Below are 24,444 nucleotides of genomic sequence, written 5' to 3'. Positions count from 1 at the left end.
TTTCTGGATTCGCAGTCATTTAATATTTGATTTCATACTGCCTTTCAAAGATGCTTTAGTCTTCACGGTTTTTTAAATAGCTCCATCAGTTCTCTTTCAGTAACTCTAGAACATGAGGTGATCACGACAGAACAATTAAAAACACCCAAAGTAACACTCCAGAATGTTCAACACAAAATCATGCTGCTGTTTGTGCAACTGATTTCACATGAAAGGAAGAAAAAGAGCAATTCAGAAACAATTCTTTGACATCTTTTATCGTGCAAGACAGTATTTTACAGAGACAGAGGGACACACACACAAAGGACACTCCCATCAGTTCTCAGTCTCAAAGCAGTAGCTCAGTCTCCATGTTTTGCCTTTTTGATCTTCAGGAGCCAATAGGAAAACCCTCAATTCTTACATCTTAGATAACTCCATTGCTTCCATTACTCAAGGAAGTAGCAGTAGTGATACAGGACTAAAAAGTGAAATCTGTCATGGGAAGATCAGCTTTGTAAAGATGCTCATTTCTCCCCACCCCTTGCCCATCAGCTAGACTTTCCCTTCTTACTAGTAACTTGCATTTTGGAAAAGAGCAGATAAGTCTTGCAATTCAATCCTGTCCATATTTACTCGGGAAAACAAATCCCACAGAGGAAGCTTGCTCCTGAGTAGGCACATACAGGATTGCATTCATAAGATAGTTGCTCCCTTAAGTTAACCTCGAGATTCATGATGAAACTCTGCTTCATGCAAACCGAGCCTCAGGCTGCACAAAGCGTACAACGCTTGTGACCTATCAAAGAGGAAAGATCCCATCAGCCATGCTTGGCGGCCACCAGAAGCAGAGTAGATCTGTTCCTTTTTAATTTGGGGCTACAAAAACAGGGGTCTGTCAAGCAAATGACAAGTCACAACCTATGGCTGGGGCTGTGTTGTGCCAGGCAGGCAACACAGATACGCAGACCTGTGTTGTTCAGTGCAATATTGCATTGCTCTGTTTTCTGCTCCCAGAAATAAGCTTCTTTGCTCTGCAGATTCCAGTCTCCATACATCATGCATATTGATTATGTGGACATAGGATGATTTTATTGCAGTTTTTCGTCCATTTTGAGAGCCCTGGGCTGGGGCTACCTGCACTTCCTTGGCCTTTCAATCAAGCTTTGCCAGCTGTGTGCTCCTGCAGCATGGAGGTGATCACTTTACAGTCCGTTACCTCCTCAGGCAAGTAGCCCTCTGTGTCCCGAAGAGTAGGGTCAGCTCCAGACTCCAGGAGCAGTTTCACAATGTCAGAAAACTCACAGGTGGAAGCTAGAGAGGAAAGAACAGAAAAAACACAGGTTACTTTTAAGTGGCTAACAGAACATTTGATGAGTGGTGTGTTTCAGAATTGCAGAAGCAAAGAGTTTTAAAGCCAAACGGAAAACGAAGTTGGCAAAGCAGAGAAAACTCTGCTGAAGATTGATATTCCACATCCTATCGACATGCCTAAGAACCACTATTTCAGTTTCTTAAAATGTATGTCAGGTCACAGTTTTGACAGTAGTTAGTAAGGAATGATTACTTGGATCTTGATTTATTACTAGAAAGGAATGGGATAAAAGTCTGAACATGAAAAAAACCAACTAACAGAGCCCAATCTTGGAGAACACTATGGCACCTCTGCTATTAACTATAGATATTACAGCAAAATTACTTCACAGGTAGCCAGGAAAACATAGCTTGCTGAAACGAAAGAGGAGGAGGATGGAAGAGATGCAGGATATTAAATTTAAATCGTAACCTTTCAGAGGAAACATGAGACCAACCTTGACTCTGACATTTCCTGACTTTTGAGCAATCTAAAAAATGGAATTATTTTACCAGACCATTAACACATTTTTTTTAAGGCTCACCCTTATAAAAAGACAAATTGCAGGTAAGACATTTCAGGGTGTGAAAATTTTTCTAGGCAAAGGGGGGACATCTTTTGCAGGCACAGTGGCAATTGTGGTGCATAATGTCTCAATGCTGCCATCACCCACAACTCATGACCTGAAGCCTTAGGAAGAAGTGGCTAAGAGATCAAGGCCTTCCAAAAGAGGTAGTAAAGCAGTGTGTGTGCCGTCCCCCCCCCCACAGCAGATGCCTTTTGACATAATACTTCTGGCTATAGACAAAACTGCTACTTTTTCTGGATTCATAAAGGTTCATGGAACCACCTAGCATTCATAACTCTGATGGCAAAGGCCATGTCCCATGAGTATCCCTCCATTAGTTGCTCCATAGCTTGTGGAACAGAAGGCTGACTGTAGCAGCTGATATGATGCATCTAATAGTCTTTTTCTGCCCCTTTTTTGGACATGTCTGCCTGATTTATAGGGGACACAAGGTGAATGAAGCAGGAAGGGAGACCACTTGGCCGAAACCTACCGATTGCAGCATAGATAATTTTACTCTCATGGCAACCTCCTATTTTCCAGCATCTGCCTTTGGCTGGGGATTGAATGCGGGTGAGCAGCTTTGAAAACTAAACTGGACAACTGAAATAATGATTGATATAAGGCAAACTGGCATGAAAAATATCTTAGAATCCAAGTCATTGTGGCTAAGTCAACTTAAGGAAGTTCACAGAAGTAAAGATGCCCATTCCATCCTTCCCCAAGCAGCACACTGTGCCCCCGCAAAGTCTCTCTGTAGGGTTAAGAGGCGCCTTAGGAACCATGTAGAATGGCCCTGCATTGGGTTTGGATCCTAAGATCTAATTTAAGGGAGCCCACTGAAGGAAAGTTTCTGTCTCTTCTTGACAGTAGCCCCTGCACCCCACCCTAGATTGTTTGAGGCCTCTTGTCTCCTACCTGAAAGGCTTTAGTCAGAGGATTGCAAGTGCACTCTGTATGTAAACTTATCTTGTGATCCAAGGCACTGTAAGTATCTCCCATGCAAATTTCCCTGTGCTAGCATTATTGGAAGGACATGGGATGAGAGAGTAAAACTCCAACCAGGCCACTGCTACGTAAAAACTGGCTCTGCATTGATCTTTATTTGAATTTGAGCAGTAGATGAGCACTGATTTCTTCACAAAGAAACTGGAATGAAATTTCAACAGCACTTTTCCTGTAGAGGTGATTAATATGATTCTATTCTCTCCTTCCTTAAAAGAGAAGTAGAGAAGCTAAAGAAGCTTCCAATTGCCAAAGAGATGAGATGCAAAAATATTACAAATCAGAACTTGCCTGTAGTCCTGGAGAAAAGACGGGAAGACTGTAATGCATTAGAGCCAGGAATATTAAGTGAAATGTTGTACAATAGGTTTGTGTATTGTAGCTCATACTGGATAGAATTATGAATTGCACACTAGACTAATGTAACACCATAGGCCCACTCTCACTCACACCGGAGAGGAAGCCTTTGCTTAGCCTGAAAGCATGATGGCTTTGGCTGGAAGATTTACCCAAAAGCAACTTTGTAACTGAAATTTCCAGTGGGAGCTAAACCTCCAAGAAGCCTCTCTGTTGAACACTAATTACTGTTTTTAATTATATTTCAAATCAGCACATTAGTGGTGTACTTCTTTTTGCAATTAGGTGTAGTAATTAGAAAGTATCTTGAATGTTTTGTTGCCTTCCTCAGCTGACACAGGGGGGGAGAGGAAGCAAAGGTTTAATTAAAATAGGACAGCGGCACATTTGGAGGTTATTTAAAGAACAATTTTAGCATTTTAGGAGCTTGTGCTAGGCAAAAAATCATTTATCTGTCTGGGCTGGAGCTGCTAACCACATCTGGCAAAAAGCTCTCAAACCAAATACTCCAAGATCTTGCAAGCCAAGGCTTGCGTTAGCTTTGTGCCTAGGATTGTGAGAGCAGGGGGGGGGGGAAGAGGAGGAGAGAGAACAATAAGAACAACAAGAATAACAAGAACTGGATAAAGTTGGAAGATAGACTCCTTCCAAGATTGGACATGTGAAATCAAAGATGACCAAAAGACGGCAAAGACTAATAAAAAGACGGCAAAGCGGACTGGTGAAGGACTGTGGTTTAGATGTGGGAGCTCCAGGATGACAGTAGACAGTGACGGACATTGGGAACGCAACCGGGAAGGGGGGGGGGGGAGGGAAATTTGGAATCCAAAGGGTGTTAAGTTACATTTTATTCTTTTTTCTATTTTTCTGTTTATCTTAATCTGTATTGCATATTAAAGAGGGGAACTCGCGGAAGGGAACAGGTCGATTTTAGGGGATGGGAAAATATTTTTTAAATTGGGCCAATGATGATAATTTTAAAATTTGGGGTAAGAATTTGTTGAATCTATTTGAAAGAACTGGAATACAAGAGGGGGAGGGGAGGGGAAGTCCTGGAAAGAAGCCAATGAAAATAAGGTTTTAAATTTGGATGTTTTTCTTTTTTTGTTATATTTGAAAATCTTTAATAAATATTATTTAAAAAAAAAAAAGGATTGTGGCCCATGTGAAGACAACCCAGACTGCTTCCCCAACTCATCCACCTACCCACCACCTTGGGCGGCAAAACAAAATTGCCCCTGTGAGACAGGAATACACAGATGACCCACAAGAAGCTGTGCCATTCCTCAGAGCTAGCAAAGGAGTGACAGGATGAACTGTGTAGTCCTACTGCCCTGGCAACAGGGAAGCAATCCATCTACAGGACATTTTCTGAGAAGCTAGGAAACGTCCTCATTACCTGGTGGTACAATATAAGGCAGAAGAGGATGTACTATATGGAATTGGCTAAATCCAGGACCAGGGAGAAGAGTCAGTGGAAGAAGATTGGAAAAAATTTAAAGTATATCTTCAAAAATATTGTAAAATTAAGGACTGTTAGAAAGATGTTGGAAAAAGAAAATTAGATGGTTTTGGTTGAAATGACATAAAGGACTAAGTAAAAACGAGTTGATGAAACTGACGAAAAGAGAGGATGTTAAATTGTAATATGTTATGTTAAACTACTTAAATGAAAATAAGGTTGGAAGGATTTGCTGAAATAACGATCTGAATTAGAATACAAAATTGAGAGATGAGAGGAGGTCAAGAAAATAAGTAAAGGAAGAAAGTTATGCAAAGGATTAATTAGTTTTTTATATTTTTATTTTTCCCTTTTGGTGTTGTTATGTCTTTTTGTATTTTGTATTTTGTAATTTTCTTTTCTTCTTTTTGTTATTTTTAAATTTTGAATAAATATATTATTAATATATATATATATATATATATATATATATATATATATGGCAGAAGAGGGTGGGAGATCTTTGTTCCACTTCTGGAAGAAAAAGCTAACCAGGTGTAGAACTAGGCTGGTTAAGCCCCTCTCTGCCAGAGGCTGTTTTTAAGCCCACATGTTGGGCGTAGGGTAGCTTAAATGTGCTTTACCTAGTATAGATTTATCAGCTGCTGAACAGCTCAAAACCAGGGAAGTGACCAATATTATACCCCTGCCCGCAAACAGACCGTTCTGGGTCTCTCTTTTTCAGGAGATGCAGTATTACTCATCTCCAGTAGAAGCAGCTGAACAGTTAAAACAGATCAGGGCTTACTGATCCCATCACACTAAAAGAAGCCACAATGCTATTCTTCAAATTAAGGGCCAAACGCTTGAGTAGAGCCAAAGGTTTTCTGCCTGGTGCCAAAAAATAAAGCATGCTTCCCTGGGGAGAGCATTCCACAAGTGGGTTGTCAGCACCAAAAAGGCAAGGTCTTATGTTACTACCCCCCCAAACCTCCCATGGAAGGGTAGCAGATGAAGAGAAGTGGGGAGAAGTGGTTCTTGGGTCCTGAGCCACATAAGGCTCTTTGAACCAATACATTGAATTGAGCCAGCAAACAATTTGGTAGCTAGTGCAGTTGTGCCAGAATCAATGTTACATGCTAAGAATGTCCTGCGCTGGGCAACAAATTGGTGAAGTTGCTTGGAAATCAATCTCCTGGAAAGGCTGTAATGGAAGGAACCCTGAACAAGAACAATGGTCCAGGCCCAATAGAGAGATCTGTGCAATCTGAAGTCTGACCCACGCTTTTGTTGAACACCATGCTATGCTTAGCGGAATACTGACAAATTTCCATGTGTTGGGAGTTCTAGGAAGAGATGAGAACACAAGGGTGTTATTAAATGCTTGGAAAAATTCTCAGGTGGGTTCAAGATGTCATTTCTCATAGTGAGGGGCCCTTGGAAATCTGTGCGCTTTCAAAAAAGGGTTGAAAAACACGAGAACCTACTTCACATGAAAAGGTAGAGCAAGGTGGCCCAGTTGATAGCGCACTTTGATTTCGATTTGGATTCAATCCTCCATTCTTCCACAGGCATAACTGGCGACCTTGTGCAAATCATTCTCTAAACACTGCAGTTTTAGATTTATGAAAATGTAAGTAAAAGTGACCTACTTCATAGGATTGTGGCAAGGAGGGAAGAGATTGGAGAGATTGCATGGCGTATTAGAATTACTATATTGGAAATAAATAGATCTCGGTGGTAGTAGGAACCTTTACAGCTGACAAAATTAATTATGGTTGGGATCAGCCCATAAAAAAGAGGCAGGTATAACCTTAAAGATGCACAACTCAATCCTTGACATGTTTACTTGGAACCCCCTCCCACTGTGTTCAAGGGGCCTTGCTCCAAGTACAATGGCAGAAGACTGCAGCCTTCATTGATTAATCAGCAAGGGAATTTTTTTAATCAGTATGGCTACAAGTTAATAGCTCTTTTTTCAGCTCTTTTGGTTCCAGGGTTACCATAAAAGGGAAAATATTAAAAGATTGCATTTTGTTCTAACAATGAGTGACATTTTATATAGTTTCTTTCAGCATTGTATAAAATAACCTATATTAAAATTGTGTTAACATTTTGTTTATTTTAATCAATGCCATTTTAACCATTTGGCAGCCCAAAACGAGCAAGCATTAAGTAGTGGCAGGGTAGTTATCTCAATTATATTTCCAAACAAACCAAAACAAAGAAAGCCAGACATTAATCCAGCCTCCAAATGTCACCATCTTTCAACAGGAGCCTCCATAGTAAGTAAAGTGGGGGCAGCTGCAGCACTACTTGAAAATAGCCTCCTTGCTTCTACAACAGTGGCACCAGGGATCCTTTACAAACGGAGGTGCTGTGTGGACAGATATTTGGCATTTCTGCGGAGGGGCCCAAAGTGAGACAATGTGTTGCCACTGCACCGGGAAACCCAAGAGGGCCTCAAGCCCACCTCTAAAGAGTGCAAAATTTCCCCTGGAGATTAGAACAGCTGTTGGATTTACAGCACATCCTGGGAACTTCTATTTATCAAGCACCAGGGAGGCAGCCCTGACACAGGCACAGGTGAAGATGAATTTTCATTCAGCACAGTTTGCCTTCCAAGTCCATTAATCCTCAGGGTTTTCATGATGGATTTCTCCTTTTATTATTTATTTTCACTCCAGCATCCCCTCCCACTGCCCTGCAACAGCGCAAAAAGAGCAGAGCAGATGGTGTTTCAACGAGGAAGAAAGAACCCGGGAGGATACAGAGAGCCAGCCCACGCTACAGTCAGGTGACTTCAAGTCCAAGGAGAAACCTTGATTTCCTCTGGGAGACACAGAGCCAATCGTTTGAGCATTCCCTGAGGGAAACAAGTGTGTGCATGGGGGGAAGCGGCGGGGGGGGGGGAGAGAGAAGGTCTTAAAGAGGGAATTTAAGGCTAGCAAGCCATTCATGAGGGAGACCACACACATCCTAGCTTTTTCAAAGACACAGTGCTAGCGCTGACCATTCAGTGACAGGGGCACCAATAACCAGAAGATATTGGATGGAAGGGGGTGGGTCCCTTTAGGCAGACCATTTGAGGGTAACATACTGGGGAGCTGTCCTTCATTTAACCTCCGAATGGCTCTGACCCGTGTTTAATCAGAACAAACCAGGATTTATAACCCATCTAAGGATGCAGCTTGACACTTTCTGTAATCACAAGAGCTGCTGAGGCAAGGACAGCTGTCAGGCCAAACATCCTCATCAAAAGATAGATAAACTCAGATTCTATTTCACCATCCTTACTGTAAAGGGATTTTGCTAACTACTTGGTTTGTTGTACAGCTGCAGCAAAGGAGGGGTGAAGGATGCCCATAGACAAGAGGTTTGTGTCTACAATCAAGTCTTGGTTACAATGAATGACTTTATTATGCAGTCCAAGGAATGAATAAATAAATAAGGATTTTTCAGGAGAGCGCAGGCCTGAGCAAGTCACAATGATTAATTGAACAAACAAGATATTGTCAGGCTTCAAGTAATGTTTGATTAGTGCTATTGGAGGTGGTAACAAAGAAAACAGGATACAAGGATACAGGCAGTGAACTCAAATGGTAAGAACCCAACATTGTTCCTTGCTGATAAACAACAGACACCCCTTGGGTGTATTAGCCACATCAGACTTTATTATACTGAAAGGATAATAAAAGGAAATACAAGCATTCTGTCTCAAACAACAGAAGACTCCCCTGAATTCTTGGAATACACTTTTTTCACTATAAAATGTTTCTGAATAATAAAACTGTGCATAGCATAATGGAATTCAGTGAAAACAGGTCTGGTCAATCTAACAACATCCCGCTCTGTTACTACCTTATTTGGAGGGGAAAATATGGTTTTGTTTCCTGGCGTGGAATGTTATTACACATCTATTTGCACATACCCTCATAAGTCTTCAGCTGTCTAGATTCTATTACAAAATTATAAGCAAACTAATGAGAAGCATTAGATGAATATTCAAGTCAATAGAATGCTGTAGCTTATTTTGACCTATCTTTTCTGACAATACCTTTACGCTACCTTGTATTTAAGCACTCACAAAGGAAGCCTCCTCCTCTGGACCCAACAGAGAAACGCAGTGAACTGCTGTGGAGGGATGAAGCAGTCTGCTACTCCTTTGCCAGTTCACAGCAGGCTAGCAAAACATTTTGTAGGCTAGTAATTTTGCAGACTTATTCACGAGGCTGACGTATCTGGAAAGACCAGAGGAGGGTGACCAGAATGGCAAAGGGTCTAGAAACCAAGTCCTATGACAAATCATTGGAAGAGCGATATGCTTTGCCTGGAGAAGCTTCAGGGGAGACATGGAAGCAGTCTTCATATACAGTGGTACCTCCCAAGACGAATGCCTCGTAAGACGAAAAACTCGCAAGACGAAAGAGTTTTTCGTTTTTTGAGTTGCTTCGCAAGACGAATTTCCCTATGGGCTTGCTTCGCAAGACGAAAACGTCTTGCAAGTTTGTTTCCTTTTTCTTAAAACTGTTAATACCCAGGGTGCATTCAGGGGGTGCAGTTGCGACTTGACTTTGAGGAGCAACTCATAGCATGCGGTGTGGTAGCCTTTTTTGAGGTTTTTGAAGACTTTGGTGATTTTTGAAGCTTTTCCAAAATCCGTGCTTCGCAAGACGAAAAATTCGCAAGACGAAAAAACTCGCAGAACGAATTAATTTCGTCTTGTGAGGTACCACTGTATCTGAAAGGCTGCCATGCAGAAGATGAGGCAGGCTTTCCCTCTGTTGTCTTAGTGGGAAAGTCTAGAACAATGGGTGGAAACTGAAGGGAAGTGGATTTTGGCTAAAGATTCAGGAAAAACCTCTTAATGGTAAGAGCTGTTCAATTGCAGAACAGATTGGCTTGGGAGGTGGGTGAGCTCTCCTTAGCTGGAGGTGTTTAAACAGGCATTTAAACAGGCAGGGCAGCCATATGACAGGGGTGCTATTGTTGCATCCTGCACTACAAATCCTGCACTGAGCAGCGGGTTAGAATAGTTGTCCTCAAAGATTCCTTCTAACTCGATGATTCTATTTTAGAGGCTGACTGAGTAAAGTTTAAGTTACCAAAAGATCCATCAATGGTCATTAAAAAACAAAACACCTATGGTATTTGAAGCCATTTCCCTCATTCATGCAGTATTATTATTCACTTTGTAGCAGGCTTAAAGCAGACAAAGTTAAGAGTCATAGCTTGGAAAGCAATGTTTCCTGGTTTGAACAACTTATTACAAGTTGCTAAGCAGGCCTTTACTTCTGTTACATGTAGCTGTCTTGGGTATCATTTATTCACTCTACCAGATAATGTAGGTTAATAGGCAAATATGCTCACTCACTGCTTACCGTAATGCAATGCTGTTTGGCCTTCATCATCCTGGGGGGAAAAGAGAGAACTAGATTTAGTTTTATCCACACATATGCATTTTAAAAGAAAGGCATGATTTTCTCTACTTCTTGGGTATAATCGTACAGGGAACATCTCCATGCCACATTGAGAACAGCTTCACTGGCTCCCTGTCTGTTTCTATGAGCAATTGAGGGTGCTGGTTTTAACCTTTGAAGCCCTAAACATTTTGGGACCCAAGTCCCTTATGGATCACCTTTTCCCACAAGGGCCTGCCTGCATATTAATGGTAATCCCCCAAGGCTCAAGAGATTAGACCAGGCTTCCTCAACCTCGGCCCTCCAGATGTTTTGAGACTACAATTCCCAGCATCCCTGACCACTGGTCCTGCTAGCTAGGGATCATGGGAGTAGTAGGCTGAAAACATCTGGAGAGCCGAGGTTGAGGAAGCCAGGATTAGACTTTTTCCAATGGAGGCATCCCATCTTTGGAACTCTTCCCCCAGAGAGACTCACCTGGCACAAAGTTTGTTCTCTTTTTGACACCAACATCTTTTTATTATTGCAGGCACTTAAAAGAATGTATTCATGCTGGCATGCTTTATTGTTACGGTTTATCATTTTATAGACTTTATTGCTTATAGGTTTTGACTGTCTCTGTAAACTGTCCTGTGAATTATTTTCCTGGTTGAACAACAGGGTGTAAAATATAAAAAACAAAATAAAATGCCACTTGACTTATATTCCTGTGCATAATTTGTTTAATGAGATACAAAATCTGCAGCTAAAATTTACAGTAGAGATGATTTTAGCTGAATCCTTATCTTTTCAACATGGGTGATAGTGACAAACAGATCTGCTTAAACTCAAGTGACACAAGCAACACAGGTGATGCAGTACTGTAGCTGGAGCAGCCCCAGCTTTAGTGGGGACTAGGATAACTTTTTGCTCTCCCATGTTCTTACACATTGGCTGTTAAAGAGCCCCTGCCTCCTCCTTGGCTAAACAGTAATTGAAACCTGTGTGGTAGAGCTGAACCCAAGACCTCACACCAGGTTCTTGCTTCAGCCCCCCCCCCTCCAAACAGACAGCAGGGTTCCCTGCAACTTGGCACTTAATAACCACTGACCCACCGGTGCTAAAACTCTTAACAGATCTTTGAACCACAGCCTCAAGCTCAACATTCATAGAATAGGTTGCAAGGTGCTGGGCTGTGCGACCTTACATTTACATGGGTCTTGAAACAACCTCCTCACCATCAGAACTTGGTTCACTTACAGGCCTGAATGAAGCAAAACAAGAGGCAAAGCCTCAAAGAGGAGTTGGAAGAGACATTTATGAACAATAATCGTCTTAGGCTTCAATCCAATACAGGCAGTGGGCATTTTAGGTACGTCCAATTGACAAGAGATCAATGACACACAGGTCCTTTTGGACCCAGAAGAGGGTGGAACAGGGGCAGGGTAGAGCATGGTTATGCACACTCCATGATCATGCGTGGGTGCCAGGAACGAAATGGTCACCACCTGTACATACTTATCTGGAAGCAAGTCCTTTTGAACTCAAAGCACTCTGATAGGAGATAGAACCTTAATCTTGAGCCCCAGTGGATGATTATCAATCACCAAAATATGTTGGGTATTTTGGTTTTCCTAAGCCTTTACATGTCTATAAAGACTGAACTTTCAGTATTTTTTTCTGATACTTTTGCCCTCCTTTCTTCTCTCAGATTATCACATCTGCCTAATTTCATAGAACCACAGAACTGTAGGTTTGGAAGAGTCATTTGGTCCAACCCCCTGTAATTCAGGAATCAGAGCTAAAGAATCCCTGACAGATGGCCATTCAACCTCTGCTTGAAAACCTCCAGGGAAGGAGAGTCCACCACCTCCCAAGGGAGTCCGTTCCACTGTCAAACAGCTCTTGTTCTTGCACTTGCTCTGACTTCTGACCCCTACTGTGCCCCACTTCAGGAGTTCTCAAATCTCAGCCTTCACAATGCTGTCTTAGGCTCTTTAAAGTACCTTCTTCACACAGTGTATAGTTAAACTATGGAACTCACTCCTACAGGAGGCACTAATGGCCACTAACCTAGATTGCTTTAAAAGAGGATTAGACAAATTCATGGAGGAGAGAGCTATTGATGGCTTCTAGCTGTGATGGCTATGCTCAGCTTCCACAGTTGGGAGGTAGTAATGATACCGAATACTAGCTGGAAACCACAAGAGGGGAGAGGGCTCTTGTGCTCGAATCCTGCCTGCAGGCTTCCTATGGGCACCTGGCTGGCCGCTGTGATAAGTTGCTGGAATAGATGAGACACTGGCCTAATCCAGCAGACTTTTCTTATGTTCTTATGAATCCTAGTCTACCTTTTCTGGAAGCTGACTTGTCCAGTTTTGGCTATTCCCCCACCTATTGACCTTTGGACTCTGTTCTGTCTTTGCTGGAACTTGACTTTGCATCATATGATCACACCAGACTGGCAGCTGGGCACCCTGCAACTTGCCACTCAGCACAAAAAAGCTGGTTACTATATTTTATACTGGATAAAAGCGCTACAGATCATGGAAGGAACTATGGTCGATTTCCCATTGTACAAAAAGTACATACAATAAAACAGATCCAATTCTACTAACCTGAAGTGAACAGCTTAAAAGTTTTGATGATTAACGGGTATATAAATCCTGCTAAATAATAAATAGTAAGTGCCGATGGCAAAAACGCAAGAGAATAAAACTCTAAAAATTATTACACCTGTGGCCATATGCTCACTGGAAAGGTGAGCTTTGTACATCAAAGAAGGTAAGTTCCCTTTGGCTTTTGTAACAAATATGAAAAGCCTCCACCACCAGGCAAGGACCAAGGCCCTTGAACCAGAGGAGTCTTTAGCATCTACCCCTGATCAGCTACTGCTGCAGAGCAGCAGACACCATAAGCAGTGGTTAAGAATGAGCCCCTTCAGGTGAATGCCTCCCCCGCCCCATTCTTTTGTGCTATACCTATGTGCTGCCTATGGCAGTGATCCCTTCATGCTTCTCCATTTAGCATTGTTGCTACTTGTGACTGCTGGGTCAGACACCCTTTTCCTGCATCGAAGCAACTTTCTAAGAGAACACTGAATCCGGAACAGTAATAAAAGATTACTATCAAGGGTTCGCATGAAGCTGAATGCTAGCTAAAGAGTTTGTGCTGTGTTAGCGATCATATATATTCTCCACATAACAAAATTTTAATCTAGCAAAGCTGAAGAGGCTGCTACAGAAATGCCCATTAAGGATTTCCAACTGCCTACAGAGAGCTACGTCCTTGGATTTTACTGCCCGAAATTCCGTGTCTAATGGGCACCTATCTACTGCGTGCTGGACAGAGACTCTGCTCAACTCCAGAGTGAGAAAATCTAATTCTTAATCCTTAGAAATTTCAGCATGAAAACTCATTAGGAGAAGAGTGCCCTAAGTAAGTGTCACCACTTCAGTTGAAAGGAAATAACATGATTGTCACCTACATAATTCTACTGGTCTTCCTGAAAGGCTCATTGGCTCACAAGAAAGCAAGTCACACAAAAACTAAGCTCCTCAGATTCATGCATGCTAGCACTGTAGCACTACACAAAATGGATTATATAAATATCCCTAAATTGCCCTAAACTTTTGGAATGCAAGAGGTTGTTCACATTAGGGTTTTTTATGTTTAAAAAAGCGTGGAATAGTGGAGCAACACAGTTTTCCATGTGTAGCCCTGATAAATTGTCTCTGGGCAACTACTGCGGGAAATTTCCAGTCCTACTGTAAAAATGCACCTATAAATAAGCAAATGGAACAGAGTGACAACATTTGATCTTTTTTTCTTGGAAATTGAGCAAGATAATTAAGTTTCATTTTGAGTTACTAAGCAAGAAGAGGGAATATTTGCCACAGTTATTTATACTCTGCTCTGTTCCAGCATGAATTACTGCCTAAATGTAGCTCATTTGGGGCTGTACCTATCAACAAGAACTAAGGACAACTGAAATATGGGGGAAATGGTTAATTGATCATGATTTTATATTTCACATTTCTTCACACTAGGAGTCATTATGTCCATACTGAGGCCGAGTTCTTGCATTACACCGATCTTGGAAGCTCATCCAATAAGTTGTTCGCATCAGCTCTCAAACTGTCATCCATTTTAAAGATGGCTGGCAATATGAAGCTTCTGTTGCCTTACATCACATTAAATTAACAGCAACTCACAAGCAAACAAACAAACATGGCTTCTAGGGATAGATGAATCTGTCAAGTTTAGTTTCTCATTGTTCCAGTCTTTAGTCTAACACATTTCTGTATCAGTTTGTGATTTTTCTTTGTAAAAAAAAGCTGCCATGAAAATTCAAATTTAAGGGAGGATTTCTCATAAAATGCACAATTTTGCAAACAATTTTCACCAATGCATTCATTTTTATACATACTTTCCCCTCCACTTGCTTGGTACCATTTTTTTGTTTGGAAAACAGCATTGCAAATTTTAGGTAAGTGAAAACTTTTAAAGATTTATCCACACATTTTGTGGGGAAGAATGAATTAGGCAGGTCTGGATTTAAAATGGGAACCAAACCAAATTTCTCCTCCATTCCTAATAGTTTCCTTATTAGGTTCCATGTAATCTGCTGTTGCCCACGAGTGTGGACCTAAGGACAATTAAAAGATGAAGGTTTCATGAATAACTCGCGATGGAAGAAATAATGAATATTCATGTGAGCTACAACGAGGGTGAAAACATAAAACATGGGAATCTTTGATCTCATTTATTTGACAATGGTTAATGCCAAAACTAAAATACTGCAAGGAGTAAGAGGGAGGCCAGCACAATGCAGGAACAAAATAATTTTTAGGAATTTTGACGGAATCTTGCTCTCCACTCTCAGCACCAGATAATTAAAGCACTGCTACACTGAAATATTAATACCTCGGGTTGAATGTGCTTCGGGTTGAGTGTGTTCGAGTTGCGCTCCGCGACAACCGGGAAGTAACTGAGCGCGTTACTTCCGGGTTTCGCTGCTTGTGCATGTGCAGACACTCAAAATGACATCATGCACATGCGCAGAAGCGGCGAAAAGCGGCGCGTGCGTGCGCAGATATGCCGTCGCTAGTTACGTTTGCTTCTGGATATGAACGGGGTTCCGGAACGGAACCCGTTTGCATCCCGAGGTACCACTGTGTTTCTTTCTTTAACTTTAATTTTTATTGAAGCAAGTCAAACAAAGATAAAGGTAAAGGGACCCCTGACTGTTAAGTCCAGTTGCAAATGACTCTGGGGTTGCGGTGCTCATCTCGCTTTACTGGCCGAGGGAGCCAGTGTTTGTCTGGAGACAGCTTCCGGGTCATGTGGCCAGCATGACTAAGCTGCTTCTGGTGAACCAGAGCAGCGCACGGAAACACCGTTTACCTTCCCACTGGAGCAGTATCTATTTATCTACTTGCACTTTGACATACTTTTGAACTGCTAGGTTGGCAGGAGCAGGGACCAAGCAATTGGAGCTCACCCCAACGCGATGATTCGAATCGCCGACCTTCTGATCAGCAAGCCCTAGGGTCTGTGGCTGAGTACTTAAGACCATTAGGAGTCAAATTTCATGTTATACTGTGAATAAGGAGTCCTGTGTATATTTGTTGTACGATATATATGATAAAAGGGACGCGGGTGGCACTGTGGGTTAAACAGCGTGATGGGGTGAGCTCCCATTGCTCGGTCCCTGCTCCTGCCCACCTAGCAGTTCGAAAGCACGTCAAAGTGCAAGTAGATAAATAGGTACTGCTCCAGCAGGAAGGTAAACGGTGTTTCCGTGTGCTGCTCTGGTTCACCAGAAGCTGCTTAGTCATGCTGGCTACATGACCTGGAAGCTGTATGCCGGCTCCCTCGGCCAATAAAGCGAGATGACCGCCGCAACCCCAGAGTCGGTCACGACTGGACCTAATGGTCAGTGGTCCCTTTACCTTTTTATATATGCTAAAATCCCACCAAACACCGTAAGTTTTTTAGGATCCTCTGAGCATTTTGCGACACGTAATTTATGAGTTATCTTTTCAACTTGTGCTAAATGCCACATTTTTATACCAAGGTGGAAGCTGCAAGTCCTGTAAGGTTTTTCTATTTGGAGCAAGTTAAGTTCTGGTGGGCACCAGAATCCACGTCAAGAGCTCCTGAGAGTTGAACCCTTGCAGTTGATTGTCCCATAGATTTAGTAAACAAATCTGCAGTGAAGTTGGAATAAGATATCTGAGTATTTTGCTCATTTGCTGGCAGTCCCATCATAGGTTGAAAAAGAAGATAGGAACAAGGTCCTACTAGAGAAGAAACCTTCTTACTAGTACAGGAAGAAAGGATGCATTTGCAGCAACAAGTTGCCCTGAGGAGTTATTACAGTGGAAGGGCAGTGCTGGATCCAGGAATCCCCCAGGCACTTTATGTGATCAGATAAAGTCTCAGAGACTTCATTAATCACAGGCAGGCAAATCGCTCTCCCCCCCCCCCAGATTACAGCTGTTCCCTACCAGCATCACTGGAATTTTCTCTGGTTTTTAACCGCATCCTCCAAATACTTTTGCAGATCGCCACTTCTGAATACTTTGTTTAAAATACAGAGAGCTCGGTGTCATGACACCCAAATACAAAGCAATGGATGGTCTCATATGGGAGCTAGACATCAGTGATAGCACCAAACAGTGAAGAAACTTACATGTCAACTGCAAGAAGCTGACATAGCCTCTCCGACAATCACCCTTTGAGTCCTATTAGAGAAAATGAGAAAGCACACTCCCTCCACAAAAACTACATTAATTTAGGATCGGAAGCAAACTTGATCATCTCACTACTTCGCCTTGACTCCAATCATTTGTGAAGAAACCAAACACCTAATACAGATCCTTGGAAGATCCTAGTTCTTACTCTCCTGGTTTGTGAGAAATGTCAATTTAATCTTATGCTCTGTTTGGAGTTGTTTAAACTACTACTAATACCTACGAGGAGCTACCTTCTTATCCCATGACTCCCAAGTTTACTTTAATAAGGGACATGTCAAAGGCTTATTTAAAGTCCATGTATATAATATCTAACCAGATCAGTCTTATCCATATTTGTTGTTCCATCTGTCCTTGAGGAAAAGAAGAAGCAACAGCCAGTGTGGGACTCCCATCTTCATTCACTGCTACTCTCACCAGCTGGGCTCCTCCTCCCCACTGACAGAGGTCACCAGTTCCTCCTGCCTTGTGACAAAGAGTAGCAAGGCCATCTGTTGCAGGGGTGACTGCATCAACTGAGCACCTGTGAACCTATATGATGCAATGGGATTGACAAGAAACCAACAGATGATGATGATGATGATGATGATGATGATTAACAGATTTCAGCTAGACCCCACCCTGTTATATCAGCAATTTCCAGCTGCATTACAGTCACTTTCAGGAAGGCTAGTATCGTAGAACTGTAGAGTAGAAAGGGACCCAGAGGCTCATCTCGTCCAACCCTCTGTAAAGCAGGGATACTGCCCACAGCCCACCCTGGCTGGGCTCAAACCACCAACCTTCAGGTTACCAGACACAGTGACCCATTGTACCACAAGGATCAATGATCAGCAGTTTTCAGGGGCCACCAATGCTTGTTTTTGAACTGAACAGCCCACCTCCATCCAAAGGCATTAATGTAAGCACCTTATACCATTAAGAATTTAGTGTCTGAGTTTGCTTGTTCTCCTTTCCCCATTCTTTTTTCCTTATGTGTCATGTCTTTTTAGAAGGTAAGCCTGAGGGTGAGGACTGTGCTATTTTTATAGAAAGTCACTCTGGGTGAAAAGTGGAGTATAATGCTTTGAAAAAAATAAACAAACAAATAACTAGACATAGAACTTTAAAAGATCGGTGATTAATGACTTCTATCTAGGAAAAGACTGCAGGCTAATTCGTTTGTAGCTTCCTGAATCCTTTTTTAAATGTTTGTGTTTCATTGCTGGCTTTCTGAGCCTCTGCTATAAAGGCTGGTGCTGGAGGAAAGTTGATTTGTTTTGTTAACAGAGCAGAGAAAGAGGGCAGTCATAAGGGAAGCAGTGAATTCGTCAGGGAGATGGTGGGCAGCTACCTTATACTGGACACCTAGGAGGTAGGGAGCAAGATACAGTGGTGCCTCGCAAGACGAAATTAATCCGTTCCGCGAGTCTCTTCGTCTTGCGGTTTTTTCGTCTTGCGAAGCATGGCTATTAGCGGCTTAGCGGCTTTAAGAAAAAGGAAACAAACTCGCAAGAACTCACAAGATGTTTCGTCTTGCGAAGCAAGCCCATAGGGAAATTCGTCTTGCGGAACGACTCAAAAAACGGAAAACTCTTTCGTCTTGCGCGTTTTTCGTCTTGCGAGGCATTCGTCTTGCCAGGTACCACTGTACAGCAGCCTGAAGTTATTTCCTTGGCACTAAGCAGAGCCTTATTCGCAAAGAAATCAAGGGAACTAGGAAGCAGATGCAGCTGGTGGGGCACATATGAAAAGGAAGGACTCTCTGCGTTCAGAGGGGGAGCCAGGAATCTCAGAGGAAACAAAATCAAAAGGTAGGTGGAGATTAGGAGATTCTTCAACTTGATCCAAGTGCATATACACCCTTGTTGGACTTTGCCACCTGGCAACCGGCAAGAACAGCTGTCTGACTTTATGCAGATTCAGTCTTCTTCATCTACATAGCCTTGCCTCCTCAGCTGCCTACTTATTCAGAGGACTCATTTGGGAATGCACAAATGTGACTAAGGGAAAAGAGAAGTGGGCTGCCCAGATGGCAGGGGTTCCTATATTGTACTTCATTTATTACACTTAAACTCTGCTGTTCTTCTGAAGAACACAGAAGTGGTTTCCAGGTAGTCTGAAACAGAGATAGCTGGCAGGGCTTCAGCAGTTGAAAAACATAATGTGCCTTCAAAGGAGTTCTCTGTGTGTCCTAATTAAACCTGTTTCTGTGCAGGGAGGTTAAATTCACATATTCGGACCTATCAGCGTATCGAAACTACATCCAACGGATGAGGAACTAGCTAGCCCCTTCTTAGGCAACATTTCAAATGCAAACATTTTATCAACAGGCACCTGATGTGGTGCAATCTTAGCTGATAATTCACCCCCTCCCCCCCAAAAGCACCAAGTTCTCTAAAACATAAAGGATCCAAGCTGTATGACAATTGTGCTATACCAAATGTTTATTTCCTGCGAGATTTATATCTCGCCTTTCCAATTCCAAAAGGAAATTCTCATGGCAAGCAAAGCGTGTAACGCTGCCAGCCCCTCCCCTCCTACCCCCAAGATCTGTTCAGGACATCAAGGCGATCCCTTTCTTTAACATGCTTAGTGAACAGGGAGCCTTAAATCTGAAGCCCCTCTTCCATTTCCTGCAGCCCCTTTTGCAGCATTTTAGTCACTGGCTCCCTTCTGCCTTCCCCAATTGCTTATCGCTTTAGTATGGATGAGGCAGGTACCTGGTTATTTAAAGAGCAGGATAAATGGTCTGAGACAGTTTCCCCCAGCTCCAATTCACCAGGGAACGCTCAAGAATTCCACCTGACACTGGGACAGCGTTGTGCTCTTAAACAATCTGCCGTCTGATCCGATTGTTCCCCAGTGGGGAGGCAGGCCGCAGCTCACTCAAGAGTCATTGATTGGATTAACAGCCTAATTCCCAACAGATGAATAGAATACTGATGTCTTGTCAGCCCAGATCATAGAAGGAAAACACAATCTGCTGCTACAGCTTGGAAATTTAACCCTTTCAACGCAGTACGGGTCTGGAGACCTGTATTTTCAAACATAACATTATATTCCTTTCAACAATGGTTCAGCTAACTATATGTACTAGAGCTTTTGCTTCCCCCAGCTGACGTAATATTTAAGCTTTTCTTAAATAGAAATAGGCACTGGAAGTCCTTAAAAAGAACTGTAGCATCTGCACAGCCCCTTGAATGAGTTTAAGTAGCTCTCAGAATCCCAGCTGTTGTTATTCTTGTTTATCCTCACAACCACCCTCTGTGGTAGTTTAAGCTATGCCCTCCCAGTGAGCTTCATGGGCCAAAGGGGATCTGAGCACAGATCTCCTCAGTCCAAGCATCCCAAATACACTTTGTCACATCAGCTCTACCATTTGATGCAAGACTGAAATAATAATAATAATAATAATAATAATAATAATAATAATAATAATAATAAATTTAGTATTTGTACCCTGCCTATCTGGCTGGGTTTCCCCAGCCACTCCAACAAAGACCAAAAATACACTAAAATGTCACACATTGAAAACTTCCCTGAACAGGGTTGCCTTCAGATATCTTCTGAATGTCAGGTAGTCGTTTATCTCTTTGACATCTGATGGGAGGGCGTTCCACAGGGCGGGTGCCACTACCGAGAAGGCCCTCTGCCTTGTTCCCTGTAGCTTTGCTTCTTGCAATGAGGGAACCGCCAGAAGGCCCTCGGCGCTGGGCCTCAGCGTCTGGGCAGAACAATGGGGGTGGAGACGCTTCTTCAGGTATACTGGGCCGAGGCCGTTTAGGACTTTAAAGGTCAACACCAGCACTTTGAATTGTGCTTGGAAACGTACTGGGAGCCAATGTAGGTCTTTCAAGACTTTCAAGTTATGTGAAATTTCAAAAAAAGAGGGAAAGGTGTGTGTGTGTGTGTGTGTGTGTGTCAAGAGTAACATTAGAAACATGGAAAGCATTTATTACTCTGTGTCTGTCTAAAATAAATAGTTTACAGGATTTGATATAGGATAATCAAGGAGACAATCAGGAGGACAGTGAATCAAGAGAAAAGCTGAAAGCTGTAGGAGTGTGCAGTGCAATCCTCTATGTGCCTTTTCCTATATAAGTCCATTGAGCTCAATGGGTAACCCTCTCAGGCGAGTACAGACTAGCCACCCTAGCTAGCATATCTCTCTATATGATAAAAATATAATAATGCCATCACATAGCTTTCATTGGAGGATTTACAGCGCCTCAATACAACCCTGGAATTGCATGAATTCAGAGTAGGGTAGGGAAGCGAAAGTGAAGGAAGGCTGCACAACAGGCATGGGAGTGGGAAGAGAGAACAGTGACAGGGGAAAAGCAGTGGTTGAAAATAAGAGAAGTTTGGGTTGAGTTAGCAGGGGATGACACTGAAGGGGGAGCAACATTTTAAAGCAATGTTTCAGTACTGTACATTAAGAGTCTGGAAAGGCTCTGTTGTGTAAGCTTTTAGGTGTTAGCTTCTCTATTGTATCCATCTCTACTATTTCACCTTGTTAAAATATTTTCGTTAAAACTTCAGTGTTTCCACATCCCTGCTTTATTCAAACAGTCACTTGTTTTCCTTTCAGCATCTCCCCCTTCTAGCTTTACTCAAACCCTTTTGTGCTTCATGCAAATGAAGTGAATGGTACAGAGCCCTCAGCAACTAGGGATACATTGCAATCTTTCAGTTTCCTGGCAGTCCTTAATACTGAATTTGAGTAGTCTCATGCTTATCAATTTGGAAGTGAAACAAAGCCACCAAAAATAAGGGAATGGTTTCTGCATACTAGAGGGTTCCCTGATGAGTAAAAGCACGAAAGTTGTAAATTAAAAGGAAATGCATTTTTTAAAATCCAAAATGGTCCAAAGTGAACTGATGCTCACTGACTTCCAGGACCTATGTGATTAAACCAGGGAGGATGAAGTGCGGAGAGAGAAAATTGGCCTCATTTAAGCCCCGGCAGTTCACTAGGGGAATGTGTTTACAGTGGTACCTCGGGTTACATACGCTTCAGGTTACAGACTCTGCTAACCCAGAAATAGTGCTTCAGGATGGGAACAGAAATCGTGCTCCGGCGGCGCGGCGGCAGGCCCCATTAGCTAAAGTGGTGCTTCAGGTTAAGAACAGTTTCAGGTTAAGTACAGACCTCCGGAATGAATTAAGTACTTAACCCGAGGTACCACTGTACTTTAAAAATAAAACAAACAGTACAGCATCTGCTCTTAACTATGTAATTTCCAAACTCTGCACAGTAGGGTACTGTGAGATATTTATTGAAGAAAGGCTCCTGTTAGACTAAAGAACCCAGTCTCATCATGAGTCAGTGCTCTGGCCTTGCCTCTTTCCAATCAGTCTGCTCTGTAGCTGGGTAATTATGCTCTGCCACAACAGAATTATCCACCTGTAGGAACGGATGGGTACCTCATCAATTATCCTTGGCTGTGATCTCTCACAGCAAAACCAAACCTGGGAAGTGGTGAGTTTGAGGGAAAGGTTGCTGGGTTAGGGAGGGAGCTTGATGAGTCAAGAGGAGAGGGGTGCAAAAGGCTTGGACAGGTCGTAATCTGCAGTTCAACTGAGTTGGTGGAACTGTACCTGTAAATTTCTTACACAAGCAAGTAAACCCTACAGGGAAAGGCAACCACAGTGTGGCTTGCTAGCCAGTCTGGCAGGGGTGCTGGAGACATTCCCGACTGTCCTTTTGGCAATTGCTAAGCCCTTGGCTCTGGCTCGCCAGATGCAGCTTTGTCACGCTGGCCACGTGACCCGGAAGTGTCTCCGGACAGCGCTGGCCCCTGGCCTCTTAAGTGAGATGGGCGCACAACCCCAGAGTCTGTCAAGACTGGCCCGTACGGGCAGGGGTACCTTTACCTTTACCTTTAAGCCCTTGGCTGTGAGCAATGTCTAGCCACTGAGTCCTCACACAGGGTATCTATTTGCCTAATTTTAATTAAAAGCGTTTTTGTAAGTTGCATATTTTAGACATGCCCTCCTAAAGCAATGTACAGCAAAATAAATGATACAGAAACATTGGCTATGTGCGCACATCAGAAGAGTATATATACCGTAGCATCTCAGCTTACGTTACCCTCAGGTAACGTAAACTTCGGGTTGCCAAAGCAGCAAACCTGGAAGTGTTTTGCTGCATGCACAGCAGCGGTCTACCGCCATGCGCGCGGTTGTGGAAACCTCAGGATCTGACCGGACCTCCAGAAAGGATCCTGTCCGCAAAAGGAGGTATCACTGTACTACTAAACAAAGTTGCTCTGGTTAAGTCATTCAAAACGTTAACTGAAGGTAGCAGTGAAGAAAAAGGTCTTTGGGGCTTTCCCTTAAATGCCTGAACAAGGTGTAAATCATTTGGAAGGAGTTCCACAGCTGTGGACCACCACCGAAAAGACCTTTTCTCTTGTGCTCGCCAATGTCACTGATCTTCCCAGTAGGTGCATGAGCAACACCTCTCAAGTCAATCAAAATATTTTCTAGTTTTTGACCAGTTTAACTAGTTTGTTTTTATCATTCTGTATTTTATCATTGATTTTTTTTAAAGTTGTAACGCACCTTGCATCTCAACTAGAGGGAAAGGCAGGTTATAAATATATTAATTTAATAAACCAAGTATGGGCAAGATAATCTGAGATACAGTATTGGCTACCTAATATCCTGCCTCTATGCTGACAATGGACATCCCCAAAGGATGTAGGAAGCATAGGAATAACATGAAGGATATGATTTTTAAGAGAAGAGTTTGCAATTTTTGTATGTATTTTTTATGTTTTATGCCGCCTTGAGCATGGTTTGAACTATGGAAAGGCATCATACAAATTATGTATGTAAATTATGTACGTCTACCTGCTGCCTTTGTGCATGAGTTGCTACTCTGGTAGGCTTTCCCACATTCCAATAGGAACAAAGGAAATGGTACAATAACTGACGCATTCTGAAGTACACTTTGGAGTGAATTTTACTTCCAGTTTTAGTTCGGAATATACAGGTGCTTCAGCTATAATGAGTATGGGAAGTGCTGATGTAACTACTAAGCCAAGAATAAAAATAGTAATTCACTAAAGATCTTCCTAAGGAGCCAAACTTAAATAGCCTTTTTGGAGTCTGCAAAAGCAGCAGGTTGGCAAAACAGAAAGCACCATATTTTAAGGAATCATGCAGAACAATCTCCTAAATCACAGGTACGATGAATCTGATTTCTTCCAAAGCCATCTCTGGCAGACATCCATCAGATAAATGAAGTGAATGACGGCTGTTTTATTCAGTAGTAGAATGATATATTTAATAACATGCCACCCATTTTAACAGTATTTTCTAATTTGAATGTCTTTTAATTAGGCTAGCTGGGGCATGGTTCAAGAAGCTATATTAAAATATGTTTAAAATTTGCTATATTTGTTTTCATAATTGGAGAGGTCTGATTTCATACAGCAGGAGCCTACCTGAATTCATTCCAGGATTCCTTACTGCCTTTCAGTGCATGGTTTTTTCTCTTCTTTCCCATCCCTTTCTATCAGCTGAACGTTGATCTGCTCTTTGGTGCAAGAATGATGTCCTAGATGGGGTTTCACTTTAGGCAGTGAAGATCA

The 24,444-nt window shown here is 42.4% G+C and overlaps 1 protein-coding gene and 1 long non-coding RNA gene across 2 annotated transcripts in view; one reads left to right on the top strand and one right to left on the bottom strand.

The window, feature by feature from the left end:
* Positions 1-241: 241 nt before the first annotated feature.
* The window catches only part of ACBD6 (acyl-CoA binding domain containing 6), a 100,439-nt gene continuing 76,236 nt past the window's right edge, over positions 242-24,444 (bottom strand). Inside the window, exons 7-8 of the mRNA XM_079981700.1 lie at positions 10,086-10,116; positions 242-1,293 (exon numbers count right to left, since the gene is read on the bottom strand). Coding sequence (XP_079837826.1) covers positions 1,139-1,293; positions 10,086-10,116 — 186 coding nt within the window. The 3' untranslated portion in view covers positions 242-1,138. The remainder of the gene's footprint in view (positions 1,294-10,085; positions 10,117-24,444) is intronic.
* LOC307218956 lies at positions 5,206-10,075 on the top strand. Its single transcript, XR_013840188.1, has 4 exons — positions 5,206-7,290; positions 7,392-7,501; positions 8,041-9,065; positions 9,434-10,075. It is a non-coding gene; the product is annotated as an uncharacterized lncRNA (long non-coding RNA).

This window comes from Podarcis cretensis (genome assembly GCF_951804945.1).
Source record: "Podarcis cretensis genome assembly, chromosome: 6".
In the NCBI taxonomy this organism is placed as follows: Eukaryota; Metazoa; Chordata; class Lepidosauria; order Squamata; family Lacertidae; genus Podarcis; species Podarcis cretensis.
Note: the sequence above shows the minus strand (reverse complement) of the source record. Positions and strands in the feature narration are given on the sequence as shown.